General features: G+C 41.5%; 5 protein-coding genes across 5 annotated transcripts; 1 reads left to right on the forward strand and 4 right to left on the reverse strand.

Moving 5' to 3' along the window:
• The first annotated feature begins 1,667 nt into the window (after window positions 1–1,667).
• On the forward strand, window positions 1,668–2,584 carry LOC108058926 (protein FraH). The gene is made up of 2 exons (XM_017143920.3): window positions 1,668–1,756; window positions 2,086–2,584. The coding sequence occupies exons 1-2, from the start codon at window positions 1,754–1,756 to the stop codon at window positions 2,389–2,391; spliced, it is 309 nt and encodes a 102-aa protein (XP_016999409.1). The 5' UTR covers window positions 1,668–1,753; the 3' UTR covers window positions 2,392–2,584.
• A 3,782-nt stretch (window positions 2,585–6,366) lies between these two features.
• LOC108058920 (palmitoyltransferase ZDHHC20) lies at window positions 6,367–7,499 on the reverse strand. Its single transcript, XM_017143903.3, has one exon. The coding sequence runs from the start codon at window positions 7,423–7,425 to the stop codon at window positions 6,403–6,405; it is 1,023 nt and encodes a 340-aa protein (XP_016999392.2). The 5' UTR covers window positions 7,426–7,499; the 3' UTR covers window positions 6,367–6,402.
• A 148-nt stretch (window positions 7,500–7,647) lies between these two features.
• Window positions 7,648–8,347, reverse strand: LOC108058961 (uncharacterized). The gene is made up of 2 exons (XM_017143960.3): window positions 8,219–8,347; window positions 7,648–8,158 (listed from the first exon to the last, which is right to left on the reverse strand). Exons 1-2 carry the CDS (start codon window positions 8,219–8,221, stop codon window positions 7,727–7,729), a joined length of 435 nt encoding a protein of 144 aa, XP_016999449.3. The 5' UTR covers window positions 8,222–8,347; the 3' UTR covers window positions 7,648–7,726.
• Window positions 8,348–9,488: 1,141 nt separating this feature from the next.
• On the reverse strand, window positions 9,489–10,367 carry LOC123002697 (skin secretory protein xP2). The gene is made up of 2 exons (XM_070213045.1): window positions 10,295–10,367; window positions 9,489–10,232 (listed from the first exon to the last, which is right to left on the reverse strand). The coding sequence occupies exons 1-2, from the start codon at window positions 10,295–10,297 to the stop codon at window positions 9,564–9,566; spliced, it is 672 nt and encodes a 223-aa protein (XP_070069146.1). The 5' UTR covers window positions 10,298–10,367; the 3' UTR covers window positions 9,489–9,563.
• A 5,355-nt stretch (window positions 10,368–15,722) lies between these two features.
• LOC108058921 (skin secretory protein xP2) lies at window positions 15,723–16,830 on the reverse strand. The gene is made up of 2 exons (XM_044393101.2): window positions 16,756–16,830; window positions 15,723–16,686 (listed from the first exon to the last, which is right to left on the reverse strand). The coding sequence occupies exons 1-2, from the start codon at window positions 16,756–16,758 to the stop codon at window positions 15,823–15,825; spliced, it is 867 nt and encodes a 288-aa protein (XP_044249036.2). The 5' UTR covers window positions 16,759–16,830; the 3' UTR covers window positions 15,723–15,822.
• Window positions 16,831–17,423: the final 593 nt, after the last annotated feature.

Below are 17,423 nucleotides of genomic sequence, written 5' to 3' on the forward strand. Positions count from 1 at the left end.
AAATAAAAAAAAGAAACAGCAGCAGGACGAGTGGAGCGTCGCACGTGATGTGAAATGGCAAAGGATTTGCCGGGGGGACCGGAGTTGCCTTTCGGCCAACAGGGGAGTCTACTGTCCACTGGACAATGGCGTCTAAATTAATTATCAAGGATAACAGCGTGAAAGGTTCAGCGACGCTGCATTGTCTCCTGGCTCCTAATTCAATTACGACAGCTGCCGGCGAGGTGGGGGCAAATTAAAAAAGGCTTAGGCCAGAGTTAATACGGACTTAAGCGGGGTAATTAAAAGCCAAAGCTGCAATTGCATTCGGGAAATGTCTTGACTCACAGCGACTACCAACCCCTGTTTTGAGTCCTGGGGGTGAATTTCGAACCCCTTGCCCTCTTCTTTGGCTGCCGTAAAATCACGAACTGCAAATCTCTCGAGAATAATTTGAAACATAGAACAGAACAGCCCGAGGAGCTGGAGAGTTGGAGAGCTGGAAAAGCCAAAAGACGATCCGCCGCCGAATCCCTTCCACATTAAAATATGATGAGCTCGTGAAGGCAACGGCACAAATGAAAACGAAGTTAATAAAAAAGGTTGTAAAGGGAGGCGGGGCCAAAAGCCAGGTGAATCTCAGGTGTCTGTGCCGGGTGTCCAAAAAATAATCAACATAAAAAAGAAAATTATTTGCAATATTATCAAGAGCTACAAAAGTTACAAGGCAGACACAACAGTGGAAGGCGAAACGAAGAAATGAAAATGTTGGCCAAGAGAATAAAAAATTGAAATGAAATAGTCAAGTGGGGAAAAACAAGATGGAATTGGAAAAGAAAATGAGCAAAAATTTTATAATGGATAAGTTATAAAAGAAAATACTAGTAATAAGTTTTCTAAGTTTAATAAAACAATTAATTTAAATTTAAAATATTTTAAAATAATATACGATGCATTAAAAGATAAAGATGTAATATAGAAAAATAGCTTACATCACTATCAGTCGATCGTAAAATACAAATAATATATTTAATTTGAATTGATATATAAACTCCATTTTAATATGCTTCTAATTACCGCGTCTTTTCCCACTGTGCAATCTGGATACCTCTTCACAGAACATTTGCTCACCACTTAAACTTCGCAACTGCAGTTCCCGTTCGAGTTTTGTAATTGGGGTTAGGTCCAGCCATAAACCCCAGCCGAGTAATAACAGCAAGACCAAATAAACCAGCAAAACTGAGATGCAAATTAAATTTGGTTTTAATCAAGCGGAGCCAGAGACTCATGTATTTTCCATGCGGGGGTCGAAACCCAAGGCCGAGTTCAACAAGCAAATCAATTAAAGGGCTGCGCCTCGAGCTTCAAACAAAACAAAAGCCAAAAGTCAAGTCAAGATTTTCAGCTCGAATTCGACCTCTAACGAAGTCATCATTTGTCCACTCAAAAAGACAATGGGACGGGCGATGCATTAGGCAAACAAAAGTAAACACGAAACGTGATCAAAGTTTTTCCATCGATTAATGGCCTGTGCATCCAAAAGTGCCGGCCAACCGGTTCGATTCAGATTCGGATTCATCGATCAAGTCTTGAGTGAGCGATTGAAGATCAGCCACAGATCACAGATCAAGTTCAAAGTCATTTGGGTCTCATGTTGCTTCCGTTGCCATCGGCATGAGTGGGCCAAAGAGTTTTCGGCCATATAAAAGCCATGGGAGACCATCGCATCCGCAGCACACATCTTTCGTTGAGCGCAGTCTAAACACTTGAAATCATGGTGAGTCGGATATCTAAACTTGGACTAAAAATATTTATCGTAAAACAAGAGTTTTTTAAATATGCCTGTGACTAAATAATATCAATATTTTTAAAATTTATGAGTTCTTATGATTTACTGAGAATAGAATATGCGTGAGAAAAATTACCAAACTACCCAAAAATCTAGAATAGCCTAAAAAAATCTACCATCGTTTAAATAATAATAAGCTTCCCTAAATATAACTTAAAGTTAATAAATTGATTATTTTCAACCTGTAAAAAATACTATTGGTCATTTAACATTTTAAAACCCATAATTAATATTACACGTTTCTAAAATCTTTTTAGAAATTCCTTATCATTGCCGTTGCCTTTTTGGCCTGCGCCTTCGCTGATGTCTCGGAGCTTCCTGGCTACGATTACCAGCAGCCCGCTCCTGCTGCTCCCGTGGAAACCTACATTCCTCCCGCACCCCCGGCACCGGCACCCGCTCCCGTGGAGACCTACATCCCCCCAGCACCTCCGGCACCCGAGTACATCCCACCTGCACCCATTCAGGCCGAGGAGCCCATCCTCGAGGAGATCGAGCAGCCCGCCCAGGACGGATACCGCTACAAGACCGTCCGTCGTCGCGTCTTCCGTCACCGCAACTAAGTTGGAAGCCAATTGTTATTGTTAATTTGTTGACTCGAGTGTAATTGCTGAACTGCCATCCTCTGAAATTCACTTGGAGAGTAAAGATTGTTGAGAAATTATAACTGAACCCCCATGTTTGTTGTCTTGTATTTACTTTGGTGTAAACCAAAGTTTAGTTAACAGGAAAATATACCCACCAATTGACATAAAATTTAACATATGTTTTTTTTCAAAGGAAATTTGAAATTTAAGATTTTCCTGGTTTAAAAAATGATATTATTATAAATTTTACTTAGTCAGGTTTAATTCTGATTCTGATTCAGATTCTTGAAGCCCCTATGCAGATAGGAATTAAAAACAAACAAGGCAGTAAAATAGGCATACTTGTTTATTATATTTATAAATTTTTGAATTACAATATTTTATAAAAAAGACAAAGGCAAAGACACGCTTTGCCATCTTGCTGCAGTGATAATTAGCAGTAAGGGTTGTTCCGATCGGACATTTCATGCCAGTTCCTTTTCCATATATCTTTCCTCCATACAACGACCTACTTAAATATTCGCACCATTTAGAAGACAAGACATTCAAAAGTAGAAGCTTGGACCAGCAAAGAGAAGAGAAAACGGCCCTTAATTGAGTAACAAGCGAATCGGTCGATTGCACTCCCAAATAGACGTTCTCAAGGCAACCTCTGATATTTTTCAAAAGGCTGTATTATATTTTTTCCCAATAATCTAGATATGGCTTATTTTTAGACATCAAATTATATTAGTTTCCTACATTTTTAAAAATATCAAAATTTTGTCAAGGCTATCCAATTTTAATTTTTGGGTAACAAATAATCTTTATTTAGAGATTGCTAGTTCTTATTATCATAGCCAAAAAGTTAATTCGTTTTCTTTGACCCAAAAATTTAACATAAACTTTCATTTTGTATTTTTATATTTCATTCTCAAAGCATTTGCGAAAAAAGTTCTTTCGATGAGAGTTTTAATATTTAATTCTTCTTCTTTTGGCAGTGGCCATGTCTGTAGGTATATCCCTTTAGACACTGAATAGCGTCGGCAGTGTCCAATGCCACGAAAATGCAGGCAATGAAGACCAGAAGCTTCTGACAGGAAAGTCGGTTAATCAGCATGGTGAAATCGGTTTTGGTTTATTTCAATCAAAGCTCAAGTAAAGAAGATAGCACTCGCCAGAAGCCCTGTAGAGTTTGTTTGTTTGAGTCGCAGTTTCCGCCTTTATAGCGATTTCTAAAATTTACATCTGATATTCTACCACACGAAGTGTTATATGCCAACACAAGTCCAACGAATTTATTGGCCACGCGTTCGTGTTTTGTTTTAAATGTTACAATATTTTAGTATATTTTTATATTCAAGCGCTCTTTAGAATTTTTAGTGCTAATGTTAATAGATTAAACTATATTATATAGTAATATATATATTATTATATAGTTTCTTTGCTACAATATTCACTCGCTGTCAAACACTTATATAATATTTAGATCTGGGTCCCCACCTGTCATATATGTATATTTACTTAAATATCTACGTTTATAAGTTTGGATCTAGTATTTCTTTAAGAAACTATGGAATGAAAATATGGATAATACAATTAAATATAAACATCTGTACCGCGTATTTAAGCATATTTAAATATATTGTATTCGTGCAAAAGTATGTAACAGAGAGAAGGAAGCGTTTCCGACCATATAAAGTAGGTACATTCTTGATCAGGATCACTAGCCGAGTCGATCTAGTCATTTCCGTCTGCCTGTCTGTCTGTCCGTATGAACGCAGAGATCTCGGAAACTATAAAAGATTGAAAGTTGGGACTAATAATGTAGATCCTTGGGAACCCGTCTATAGCGTTCTTTCTTTTTTAAATTCAATCTCCTTATCAACAGGTTATCATCGACCAAGTTCAATTTGCAATGTCAAAGTCGCCATTTAAACGGTTTTCCTTGGCGATAACCATCCCCCTCGATTTTCCCTCTTAGCCAACCCTCTTTAACTTCAACCAACCAACCCATAAAGGCCTAAACAAACCGCTCAAGGCCAAACACATGTTCTGGCCAACACTGGCATTCCAATGGATTCTCTCCCCTTTTTCCTTTTTTTTTTGCGAAAGTCTGACAGTGAAAAGGTCAAACCGACGACTAGACCAATTTGACTTAACCAAAAATTGCTGAAACATTCAATGAGCAGGGTAAAAAAGTGCTGCCCCTTCCCGGCAATCGATTGGCTTCAGCCAAAGCAAACAAATCCTCGATTACAAAATCAAACAGAGGACAAAAACAAAGGATGGCGAAATGGAAAAAATGGGAAATGTTTGCCCATAATGCAAAATGGGAAAATATGCGAATTCAATAAGCTGCGAGTTGGCTGAAGAAGAGGGGGATTTTCGACATGGACATGTGGCTGGGCACAGGACCTGCTTTAGGACCTCCTCCTCCTTCTTCTGAGGACCCTTACAAGTCATTTGGCCAATTGCTGTTGACTCTGCGCTCTAAGGCGAATTTCCGCTGCCAAGTCGACGTTCACATATTTTGCACTCACTTTATGCTGATGACATGCAAGTGGCAAAAATTATTTGCGCTCGTGCATTTGGCGACCAACTACAGCCAGGACTACGTCCCGTCTCCTGCAGACCAGCCAAAGGCGAATAATGAGCAGCAAACAAGCTGTGGAAATCAGCAAGCTATGGTCTAAGCACTTTAAGAAATTATCAGCAAGTTCCTAAAAATAATACATTTTTAAACCAACAAGAACTGAAAGGTATAAGTAGTTTTAGGATGATCCGTAGAAAAGGAGAAAATGAATTCGTTGAGTTTTGAGATAAATGTAAATAGTAAAGAACTATTAATTTTTTTTTGTTAATAAATACACTTTTATTCCTATTTTTAATTGATCTTAAAAAAATTTTAAATTTGAATTAGTCAAAAGACTTGCACCTATTTATAGACTTAAGACACTCTCTTTTTCCTCAGTGCATTTTGAGGGCGGGAAAAGGAGTCAGACTTCAGAGCACAGGAGCTGGGAAGGAAAAAAATGCCGCCCGACGGCAGACAGCTCCTGTTTTCCATTTCCATTCGCAGCGTCTTCTTTGTCGTGACATACGGAAAATTCCCCACGGAGTCTATCAACAGTTGATAAAGCAAAATGTGCGTACGGCAGCCGGGGAAATGGAGGGACTCTTCCTTCGGATGGCATTCTTTTCCTTTTTGGTATGTACATAAGTTTATTATTTTGAAGGTAATTGGATTTGTGTTGCAGCAGTCAAGAAGTCGCCACAGCATAATAAGAAAATATAGACGAGGACAATGAACTTGGGGCCCGACAATCCCAACATATGCTCGATGCTCGAAGGAATCGCCTCTAGCGATGGGGAGTCCATCCATTGGACATCGCACATTGGCCATTGTTTGCACTCGTAATTGTTTTCCTAATGGATAAAGTCTATAAATTTCTGCGCCCGACGCGCGGCCAAATGCGAAATATGTCACGAATGTTAAGCGTTTTATAAACGACTTCTCGAGGTGGAGGAGAGCCGGAATGCCGAGGATTTATCGATGTTGGCCACTCAGCGGGTCGGGAAAATGGCCAGCGGACTGCGATTGTCAAGCGAATGGAGTCCCGATGCTCTGATGCACTTGCCAATGACTCGTAAATTAAGATGTTGATGTTTGGGAGCGAGTCCTACTCAAATTGTCTACGAATTCGAAGAGTTTGAACTGTTTAGTTAAATTCTCAAGGGCCTGCAAAAATATATTAAATGTATTGACAAGGAAAAATATAAATAAAAGCTGACCAGCATACGAAAATAAATATGCAAAAAACTGAACTTTCATCATTCCCAATTTTTTGGTATAATATAAATATGCTCCTATATCTTTTAATTGTATGAATCAATTGCCCTTCTTAATTTTTTATTAAATGAATGTTTAGTATTATTTTTAATATAGTAAAATCTTAAGTAAATAACAAGACATTGTATATATTTTTTTCACTTTTAAAATATTACTTATTCACAGTCGAAAGAGGTATGATGAATTCCCAGAAGCCTGGTCACATTTCCTTTGACTATCTGAGCCCTAGTTGGCCCATCATCTTTTCTTTGGTTTTCAGTATGAACTTCTTTTAATCTATCGACGGCCAAGGGAAATGATAGTCCATCGCCGCGACTGGAGAAAATTGGAATGGGCCAGAGGTACCATTTATCGCCGAGTAGTTCTCGAAAGTTTTCACAACACCCCAAATTAAAGCCATGTGAGTTCTTACCGCCAACGAAAAAGTAGGAAGGATATGCCGATTCCATGGTGGTGCGATTTCGGGATACATTGAAAACGCTGGAAACGTACATTATCAGAGTGAAAACGTTGAAGATAATGCAAACGACATGCTGCAGGAGGTTCCAAGTATGCTCATATCTCAGGTAATTCAGATCAAATCCGCAGATCAGGTAAAACTCATAGAGCATCACGCAGAAGAGGAACAACATATAGAGCTCGGCGTAAAAAAGGAAGAGTATGAAGTACTTGAAGTTGTGGAAGTGGACGCAGTTCACCACCCATGGGCAATGGTGATCCATCTTGAGGACACACACGTGGCAGGTGCGACAGTGATGGGCTCTATCCGGCTTTATTATCCAGCAGGTCTTGCAATATCTCACCGATCCCTCGGGCGTGCAGGTGGAAATGGGTAGATTCCTGGCAGCATAACTTAGAATTCGCGACACATTCTCCGCCCCCTCAGTTCGCTTCAATCTGTCCACATCCTCCGCAGAGATTTTCCACTGATCTGGAATCTTAGCTGGAGCCACGCAAATGCATTTAAACCAAGTCCACAGAAACATGAAAAGCAGCAGATGGTAGAAAACCAGCAGAATTCCCATGATGACGTAGTCCTCGACTTTTAGAATGCAGATCTGGTAGACCAAGACGTGATAGGACCAGACCAACATGGCCAGGATAATGATGAAGGGAAGCCATCCGATTGCGTAACAGTTGCTTTTCCGCCTCTCCCGATTCTCCCTAATCAGGCACATATCTAGTATTTTTCTCCTCCCTCTTCTGGCGGGTAGGTGATTTTGTGAGCCCTATCCTAGGGTCATTTTGTTGAGCTGCTAGTTTCGGAAACATTTTCGAAGCCTACTCGATTTAAAAAAAAAATTCCATTTTGAATACCACATTTCCTTTTTTTTTAGTATCTAGTATTTTTCTGTGATCTCTGATTCATTAAAAAGAATGCAGTATTTCTTTTTATCATTTATTTACTCTTTAAAAAACATTAACAGATTCCCCAGCTAGGTGACCGGGTACTATCACATTAGCCAACAATTAGATGACTTAGTTGCGGTGACGGAAGACGCGACGACGGACGGTCTTGTAGCGGTATCCGTCCTGGGCGGGCTGCTCGATCTCCTCGACGATGGGCTCCTCGGCCTGAACGGGGGCGGGGGGGATGTAGGCGGGGGCTGGGGCAGCGGGGGGAATGTAGGTCTCCACGGGAGCGGCCACGGGTGCGGGTGGGATGTAGGTGTTCTTGGGCGCCGGTGGTGGTGGTGGTGGTGGGGGAGGGATGTAGGCCTTGGCAGGAGCAGCCGGGGGTGGGATGTAGGTGTTCTTGGGTGCCGGTGGGGGTGGTGGTGGTGGGGGTGGGATGTAGCTCTTTACAGGCGCTGGTGGGGCAGGTTGGGGATAATCGTAGCCACCGGCCGAAAGCTCCGAGACATCAGCATAGGCGCAGGCCAAGAAGGCGACGGCGAGGATCAGGAATTTCTAGGATGGGTAAAATAAATTGTTAAATATTTTTTAAGCGATTATAATCCTTGCACTTACCATCTTGAGGAGATTGGCTTGTTGCTGCTTGGATCACTGGTTGATTTGTGCTGCTGAACTCGAAGTGTGTCTTCGGTTTTTATAGCTCATTGTTTTTTGGGGCTGCGGGTCAACCGCAGCTAAATTAATTGCATGATGCCCCCATGATACATGGGGGTCTTAGCCTCACTCGAAGAAGTCGGAATCGGAAGATAACAAAATCGAAAACGAAAATCCAAAACCGAAACCAAACACACGACAACGAGCCTCCAATGCCAAGGCGGTTTGACGGGTTTTCTGGTTTCGTTTTTTTCAGTTTTCAGTTTCCAAAATCGTATTATCTTTGCTTTGACTTGGTTCAACTTTTTGTCTTAGTCTTCGGATAGTGCAAAAGCTTCTTTAATTAGATCAGACAAATCTATTGTTGCATGTTGAATAATGGTTTCATTTTTTGTTTTATCTTTATTTTTTTTTGCCCACTTGATGAATGCTCGTGGGTCACACGCAAGATTGGCTTAGGTCTTAGGTTTTATGTTTTCATAATTATTTCACTTTGTTTCTTTCGCTTTTCAGTTCTTTCGTTTCTGTTTTTAGCTGCTTTGGGCGAATTATTAGCAGTCGGCCGGGCCTATGGCGTCGTTTCAAGTTTATGCCAAAATTAATTTCAATTTGCCTAGATTATGCTGATCTTGAGTCTTGACAATGTCTGGCGGTGGAGTCTGTTGTTAGTCGGAGCTTAATTAATTACTCGGGTCCGGACTGGGTTTGCCTTTTTCGAACACCTGGCTTATAAAACAGTTTATTTCAGCGTCGCATCATCTGGTTAATAGTCGGCTATCATGTTTTGGGGGAGTGATGGAGTAAAATGGTTGGGTGCAGATAAATTGTTAGATGTGTTCTTACACATAGCTTAAAAAAGGTCAGAGGGCAGAGAAATTATTATACAAGAAGTTTTTTTTTAAAGGTTTATACCTTATATTGTTTTTATTTATTCGTTTGAATGTGTTTTTTAACCAGGTATTTTTTTAAAATAATAAACAAATACTTATAATACGTTTTTGATTTAATAACTTATATATTAAACTAAGTTTGTAAGGTATTTGTTGGATAGAATTTTAATACATTTAGACGGCCTTACACATTTGGTTAAACAACGATAATATTAGTTTACAGTTTTTATTACTATGGGAAAACCCTTAGTATTCTAAGGAACTTGAAACTTTGGTGATACTCATCCGATCCCCTAAACTTCTTATAACCCATATCCCTTAACCACTAAACACAAACTCAATTGTTTTCGTTAAATTCTATTTTGTTTTTATTGAACAACCTTCTCCCTGGTCGGGATTAGTGAAGGATTAGCTCTCTAGTAACGGCGACGCACCACACGGCGGACGGTCTTGTAACGGTAGCCATCGGCGGACACGGGCTCGATCTCCTCAAGAACGGGCTGGGGAGCCAGGACGGGAGCGGGAGCAGAGTAAACTGGAGCGGGAGCAGGAGCAGAGTAAACTGGAGCAGGAGCTGGGGCAGGAGCGGAGTAAACTGGAGCTGGGGCAGGAGCGGAGTAAACTGGAGCGGGAGCAGGAGCAGAGTAAACTGGAGCGGGGGCAGGAGCGGAGTAGACTGGAGCTGGGGCCGGGATGCTCACGGGTGCGGGAGGAATGTAGGTGTTGACGGGAGCGGGGGCAACCTTCACGGGAGCGGGGATGGCCACTGGAACAGGGGCTGGGGCGGGAACCTCAACGTGCACGGGTGCGGGGGGAATGTAGGTGTTGACTGGAGCCACAGGGGCGACCTTCACGGGGGCGGGGATGGCCACGGGAGCGGGTGCCGGAGCGGGAACCTCGATCTGGATGGGAGCTGGTGCGGGTGCGGGGGGAATGTAGGTGTTCACGGGGGCAGGGGCTGGAGCCACCTTCACGGGCAGAGGAGCCGGGAGCGGGATGCTCACGGGAGCGTAGTTGTAGCCCGACAGGTGGGACACATCGGCGTGGGCAACGGCCAAAAGGGCAACGGCGACAACCAGGAATTTCTGCAATTCAATTTAACGTTTATTCAGGACTCAAATAATATTCTCTCTTAAGCTTTACTAACCATTTTGGATATGTGTTACTGGGAACGTTGAGGTTTCTAGTATGTCTTTAAACGATCCGTGGGGTCGTATTTATACCAAAAGCTGGGCGCGGTGCAGAAGCAAAAGATAAACATTAATACGAGTGAAGAAGTGCGGATATCAGGGTCTTTTAATATGCCAGAAACCAGAATTTTACGAGCCACGCCAATGGTCAACTGTGATACCCTACGCTGGCCAGGAAGAGTTGTTTCGACTAGAGTTAAGCACCTTCTTTCGTAAAATTCATATAGAGTGGGAGGATTTTTCTTATGAGTTTCTACATAAAATATTTTTTATTCTTTAATTTGTTCTATTAAAATATTAACAATTGATCTGATATAAAAATGTTATATGTACTTAATCCACCTGATTATAAATTGTTGTTATTTATAAGAATTTTAATTTAAGTTGTTATATTATTAAAAAAGTTTCACAAAAATCTGTATCAGTTTTATTAAAAAATTTTATTACATAAACTGTACGCCTTTAATATATTTATTATATTATCTAATCTATTTATTTGGAATCCATTATTATTTGTTTTGTAATTTTACAGGGGATTTTTTAAAGTGCCCCTAGCCGAACCTGCTCCTCTCCACTCGTACTTGCTTGTTTCTGACATTGTCTTTATTTAAATATCATTTGCATAAAACATTTGAGCTTTAGTGTATCAAATTGAACTACCAAAACTAAAGCCGCTCTAAAACTGGAAATCAACTCTTGGTGTTTTTTTGGCAACAGAAAACAGAGGCCTACTACGACTAGACAGACTTTTTGGTCTACAGCCGCCAGACGAATGGCGAGTTCGGACGGTCGATGGTCATTAATCTGGCTGATTGGCTATGATAAGGTGGCCGAAAACAAGAGCCTATTGCTTAATTATATATGGGAACCCGGGCAGATGGGTGAGGGGGCGCCAAAATTAGCCAGCGATGGGTTCGTTCTTGATCGGGTCAAAAGTTGAGCATGACGCCACCTAGACTGTCGCCATGTGTCACTGCCAGGCGGAAAACAAATTAGCCAGACAGGGTTGGGAGTTCCGGGGGCCACTTAAAGTGGGCGAAAGGCGAAAGGAGAAGGGCAGTGGTTGTGAAGGACAACCCTGCTGCACTCTCTCTTTTTAATTACACAAATTGCTAATGAACAATTTTCCGGTTGGTGCCAAAAATCCGCGGAGACTTCCTGACGCCGACGGAGTGATTTAATTTCCGTTGAATTTCTGTTTTCCTCAGAGTGTAAAAATAAAATACCCATAGCACTGCACATATGAAGCGAGGGGAAGGCTAGTTTGTTGGTGTTGTCAAAAAGCTATGCAAACAAGCACTTAACCCGTTTTATTTTGACAATTCCATTATTTTCGCAGCGCCAATAAACCGAAACTGCAAATGTATTTCGAGCAAATACACAAACAAACTCTCTAACGGAGCATCGCATATACATATCCCTATATGTACGTATGGCCGCAATGGCATGCTGGTCATGCAACGCTGCGTATACGTAATTTAGTTGTTTGCCCGTTAATAGTTGACATGCCGTGCATGGTGGCGTCATCCGAGGGCAAAAGGAAAATATATAGTTCGTTACCCTTGAAGTGCTTGGAAAAATCAACAAAATAGGGGCGAAAATATAGTATTGTTTTGCCATAGGAAAATTTATTATCTATTTTTATTTGAATAAAGGTTTTAAGGCTCTTAGAAATCCCGTCCATATTTTGCTTTTTTTCTAGAAATTGACATATATTAAAGTTTTAGTTGCTTAAATAAAATATTTCTGTTTTTAGTTGCCTTTCTCTTATTTAGTGCCATAACTTACTATCTCATTTATAATATTAGCAGGGGTTCAACGAACCTCAGAGACCGCAGATCTTCGTCTGGGTCCAGCCAATGACTTATATACATGTTTTTGTTTATGTTTTAGTCAATATTATGGAAACACGCGCTTCGATTTAAGCAAAGATAACGCCTAGATTCCTTTCTCATTCATTCGCATACAATATTTGCATAACTATTTTGCATTGCTGGTGCAAAAAGTGATTTAATAAATATTCCGAAATAAATGCAACTGCCCCAGTCATTGACTTGCCGAACGCTTCAAGTGGAAATGACAAACTCCCGACAATCGATTTTCAACATTTTTCGACGTTCGATGGGCCCCAGCAGCAGCTCATAAATTCATTCGACGCGTTGGTATATATCTTTATAAATGTGTGTGTATGGATATATATAGCTTGGCCAGATAAATCAACGGGCGACAAATTAATGCTGCAAATGAAGTGCAACTGCTGGCATCGAAAGCGAGCGGAATCGAGTGCCCACCTGTCCAGGATAACGATTATTTTCGCGCCTCTTGCCCAGGACCCTCCATCCCAGTCCAGCTTTTCCCCCTCGATTCGTCGCCCCAATATGCAGTAACAGTAAAAATAAATGAAGGCAGTCAACGTTTGCATATTTCAGTGGCTGCTCCTCTCCCCCGTTCTGTTTTTCCTGGATTTTGTCGCTTTTCTGTTTTGTTTTTCGTTTTGGGTAAACCCCCCTTTCCTACCCAACTGCTGATATAATTACGTTGATACTGTCAATTTCCCAACGATCCATGTCCCATATCCATGTGCACTCCGCACGTTCGATTTCGCACTGGCGGCTTTAAAGCCGTAAGCCAGCCGACCAACAACTGGGATTCCGCCGTTCGAGAGTTCGAGAGACCCATCAATTTTTACACCCGATTTATTGAGTGAGCCGGGGTATATAAATCGGTATAGCTCGTATTCGGGGTTATTGTGAAAATGCACAATTTCCAATCATCTTTAAAAAATGTTAAAATGAATCGGGAAGAAAAAAAAATTTATTTTTTCTTTAAATCATAAATATTATTCCTTTCACTTAACAAACAAAAAAAATTTGTAAAATATTCTTAAAGTATAACATGTTTAACAACAAAATTCAACTATTTCTAAGTTTTTATGTTTGGTTTTGTCTCTATAATTTATTTTGCATAAATTAGAAAAGACAATTATTTACAATTATATATTAAATAGCTAAAAATATTTAAAACAATACTTTATTAACATATATGTAAAAATAGCTACGTATTTCTCACATTTAATTTGGAATTTTTTTCTAATTAGGGGTCATCGGCTATTCGAGTTCCAGCTACAAATGACATTTTTGGTTTTTTGCCACAGCATTTTCACTTTTTACGTTGGAGCTTTATCTTCTGCATACTTTTTGGCCTCGCGATTTTGTAATCCACGGCGCCTAAAGCATTGATTACACATTTCCCGACCATCTGTCGTACAGGTTGGATTGGAAATGGCCGTGGATATGGATATGGAAATGTGCTGGGGTCGGGGTTCGGTTATTTTGGGTGGCATTGGGCTGGCTTGCGGAGATGCCGCTGGGTCGTCGCAGCCATAATGCGTGTTAATCAGGCATCATTAACTGCTAATTAAGTGCGGTTGGAAGTGCAACCAACTGTCAATTGTTGGGCGTCCGCCATACCTGGCGCCTTTTTATTTAATCGCCAGCCCTTCTGCATGGCAGACCAAAGTGCAATGAGGCTGAAAATTACCCAATCCACACGGCACAATGCAGTTACTATTTGGAATTTAAACTAATCGCTGGCGGGGATTAGTGAAATGCGACAATTTCACAATGTGGGTTGGGCATTATTGTGCAGTGAATATAGGACTGAGATGAAATTCTATCAATCAATTACTATGGAATTAGGTGCTTGGGTATTAAAATTATCAAAGAACGATACAAGTAAAATATTCTTTGAATTAGTTGCTTTGGTATTGAAACATATTCAAAAGATATTTCCAAACTCATTTAAATAATTATATTATTTTTTAAGGTTTCCGCTAAATTTATCTTTAAGAGTCCATAATTCGTTTTAACACAATAACTTCCAATGTATTTAAAATAAAATATTTTTAAAATATTTTTAAGTATTACTTATGAAAACCTAAATTTAATAAAGAAAACCCTTGCCACAAATTAGGAAAAAATTCGATTATTTAATTTCCACACCACACAAACTAATCACCGCTGATTGGAATGCGGTCTGCCCGAATCGTCTCTAAATTGTAATTGCCTGTCAAATGATTTTAGTAATCCCCATTTCTGCACTTCCCATAAGGGATCCTTTTCTATGCACCGGTGTGCTAGTCACCAGCCACCGGACAAAGCAAAAATGTGTTTTAATTCATTTAATTGAGCTGCCAATATTTGACCAGAATGCAATTAACGAAATAAGCCAGGACAATCAATCTATTGTGGTTTGGGCCCAAAAAAGGGATGAAGGCAGGGTGGAAGCAAAAAAATGATTTTGTTTTAATTACGCAATTAATTTTAGCAGCTTCGCCGTTTGTTTTTGTGCTTTTTAATTAGTATGCGCAGTGGCAAGTGTAATATGTGGCTCTGCGGTTTTCTAGCCATCCAGACTGGGATGTTGGGGGTATTCCCGGGGGCTTGGGGCCCCCGAGTCCCTCTGCCACAGCCAGACATTTCCCTAATCAAATTGCTAAGGGGAAAAGGGAAAAGGCTCCTCCGTAGACATTTGTCGCTGCATTTTCTTGTTAATTTTCTGCAGCGTCCTTGTTCTTCGATTTCATCCTCTGCCACTTGTTAGCAGCCACAAGTGGTCAGTGGTCGTCTGATGATGCCAATCCACTCGGCTCCGTCTCTGTTTTGAGCTGAAGCGCCAGCCTCATCGATTTCGTGTGGGTGCACCGGCAAAAATAATAGCCCAAATCACCGATAAGTCAAATAATAATTAAGATAAGTGTAGTTGAAATTGGGAAATTAAGATTTGAAAACTTGAATTCAAAGAGGTTGACAAGCCATCGTCCTATTATTTAATTTTTATAAAAGATATTGTTTAAATAACAATTAAATAAAAATTTGAATAACATAGATTATTTTAATTATTCTAATTTCAAAAATAGTCAAACATAAATTCTCTAATCCTTGATCTTTAAAAACACCTAATTTTGACTCAATTTATTTTAATTTCCGCAAAGCATTATAAATAAAACTCTATCGTTTGTCTTGAATAAATTCTCGGATCTCCGAGTGCATCGGGAAACTTTTGAATCTAACGAGAAAAAATTTCCACATCATCAAAGCTCATTCCAGGCCATAAATTTCGTGATAAATGTGGAGTGGCAAGGACTGTGGACGTTCCATCGCATCGAATCCTTGGGGAGTGTTCCGCAACTTGCTTGCAACTCCTTATTATCCTCCATCTACTTGCCCACCCACTCACCCCTTTCCCAAACTATCTGTCCGATGGCAAGTTGATTCTACTTGGGGTTTCATAAATTTCCCACTCAAATGGCCAGAGCAAACTTAAGAGCTCCCCTTCCCCAAGTTGCCCGTGTGATTTGCTATGATTGGAAAACAATTTGAAGACTTTTCTTTTTGTTTAACAAATTGAAGGCGGAAATTTTTTATTACGTCTCCCCTTTGGGGATTCGTTAGGAAACGGTTTTTCGTTGGGCTTTGGTTTGAGTTTAGACGCGGTGGCGGTAGACGCGACGACGCACGGTCTTGTAGCGGTAGCCATCGTTGGATGCGGGCTCGATCTCCTCCAGAACCTGGGTGTTGGTTGGCTGGTAGACGGGAGCGGGAGCAGAGTAGACTGGAGCTGGGGCAGGGGCAGAGTAAACTGGAGCTGGGGCAGGAGCAGAGTAAACTGGAGCTGGGGCAGGAGCAGAGTAAACTGGAGCGGGAGCGGGAGCAGAGTAAACTGGAGCGGGAGCTGGGATGCTGATTGGTGCAGGTGGCACATAGGTCCTCACGGGAGCAGGAGCAGGGATGCTGATGGGAGCGGGAGCTGGGATCACAACTGGAGCAGGGGCAGGAGCAGGGATCACCACGGGAGCAGGAGCAGGCTGGTAGACGGGAGCTGGAGCCGGAATGCTCACGGGAATGGGAGCAGGGGCTGGCTGGTAGACCGGAGCTGGTGCGGGTGCAGGTGGGAGGTAGGTGTTCACTGGTGCCGGAGCTGGGATGCTAATGGGAGCTGGGGCTGGGTGGTAGACCGGAGCTGGGGCAGGGATGCTGATGGGAGCAGGAGCTGGGGCAGAGTAAACTGGAGCCGGTGCAGGAGCAGAGTACACTGGAGCCGGAGCTGGGATGCTGATGGGTGCAGGTGGGACGTAGCTCCTCACGGGGGCGGGAGCAGGGATCACCACTGGAGCTGGGGCAGGAGCAGGGATCACAACTGGAGCAGGGGCAGGAGCAGGCTGGTAGACCGGAGCCGGAGCTGGGGCAGAGTAGACTGGGGCAGGTGCCGGCGGCGAGTAGTCGTAGCCCAAGTGGGAGACATCGCCATAGGCGCAGGCCACAACGGCAAAGGCAATAACCAGGAATTTCTACAGAAACGAAAAGAAAAACATTTAGTGATATAATCCTTGATCCTCCAGTCAGGTGGGTGAGCTCACCATGATGACAGCTGCGATCTGTTACTCCAAGAGCGTTCGATTAGCTTCTGTCTGAAGAGGCTCAGCGGCAAACTATTTATACGAGACCGAGCCCAAAATTCTGCAAGCCGAAAAACTTGAACTGAACCTCTGGCCGATCGAAGATCATCGTCTCAACGGCTCATCTGAATATTCAGATGAATATCTCGTGGCAGATGAGATATTTTTTACTGGTTTTGTTTTTGGGGGTCGTCGCTAGAATCAAGTAGCACTCGATGGAATTGGATTTAAGGAGCGAAGATTAAGATGGATAAAGATATATGGATGGGTGTGTGGTTCTAACACCCATAGTGACTTTTAGATGACATTAATCCGCTGCAGACTGCTAACGGCATATTTTATGGGCTCATCTGGGTATTTTATTGGGCATTATTTTTGGCACATGCGTCAGGTGTAGCCGGAAATTTGCAATAATCGTTTGAAACGAATGCAGACGACGCTGAAACTGGTTGGGTTTTACGACTAGTTCGACAAAGGTTAGAAGCCATTGTTCTGGATTTAAAGAATCTACAAATTATTCAGCAGCTTTGCAGAGCTCTTAATGGAATCTTTTGTCTCGAGTGAGGCGCCCACTAACTAACCTTATGCTAATCCAAACTGTAAGTTGCCAAAAACAAACAGTGTCTTTT

The sequence above is a fragment of the Drosophila takahashii genome, chromosome 2R (assembly GCF_030179915.1).
Source record: "Drosophila takahashii strain IR98-3 E-12201 chromosome 2R, DtakHiC1v2, whole genome shotgun sequence".
Taxonomy (NCBI): domain Eukaryota; kingdom Metazoa; phylum Arthropoda; class Insecta; order Diptera; family Drosophilidae; genus Drosophila; species Drosophila takahashii.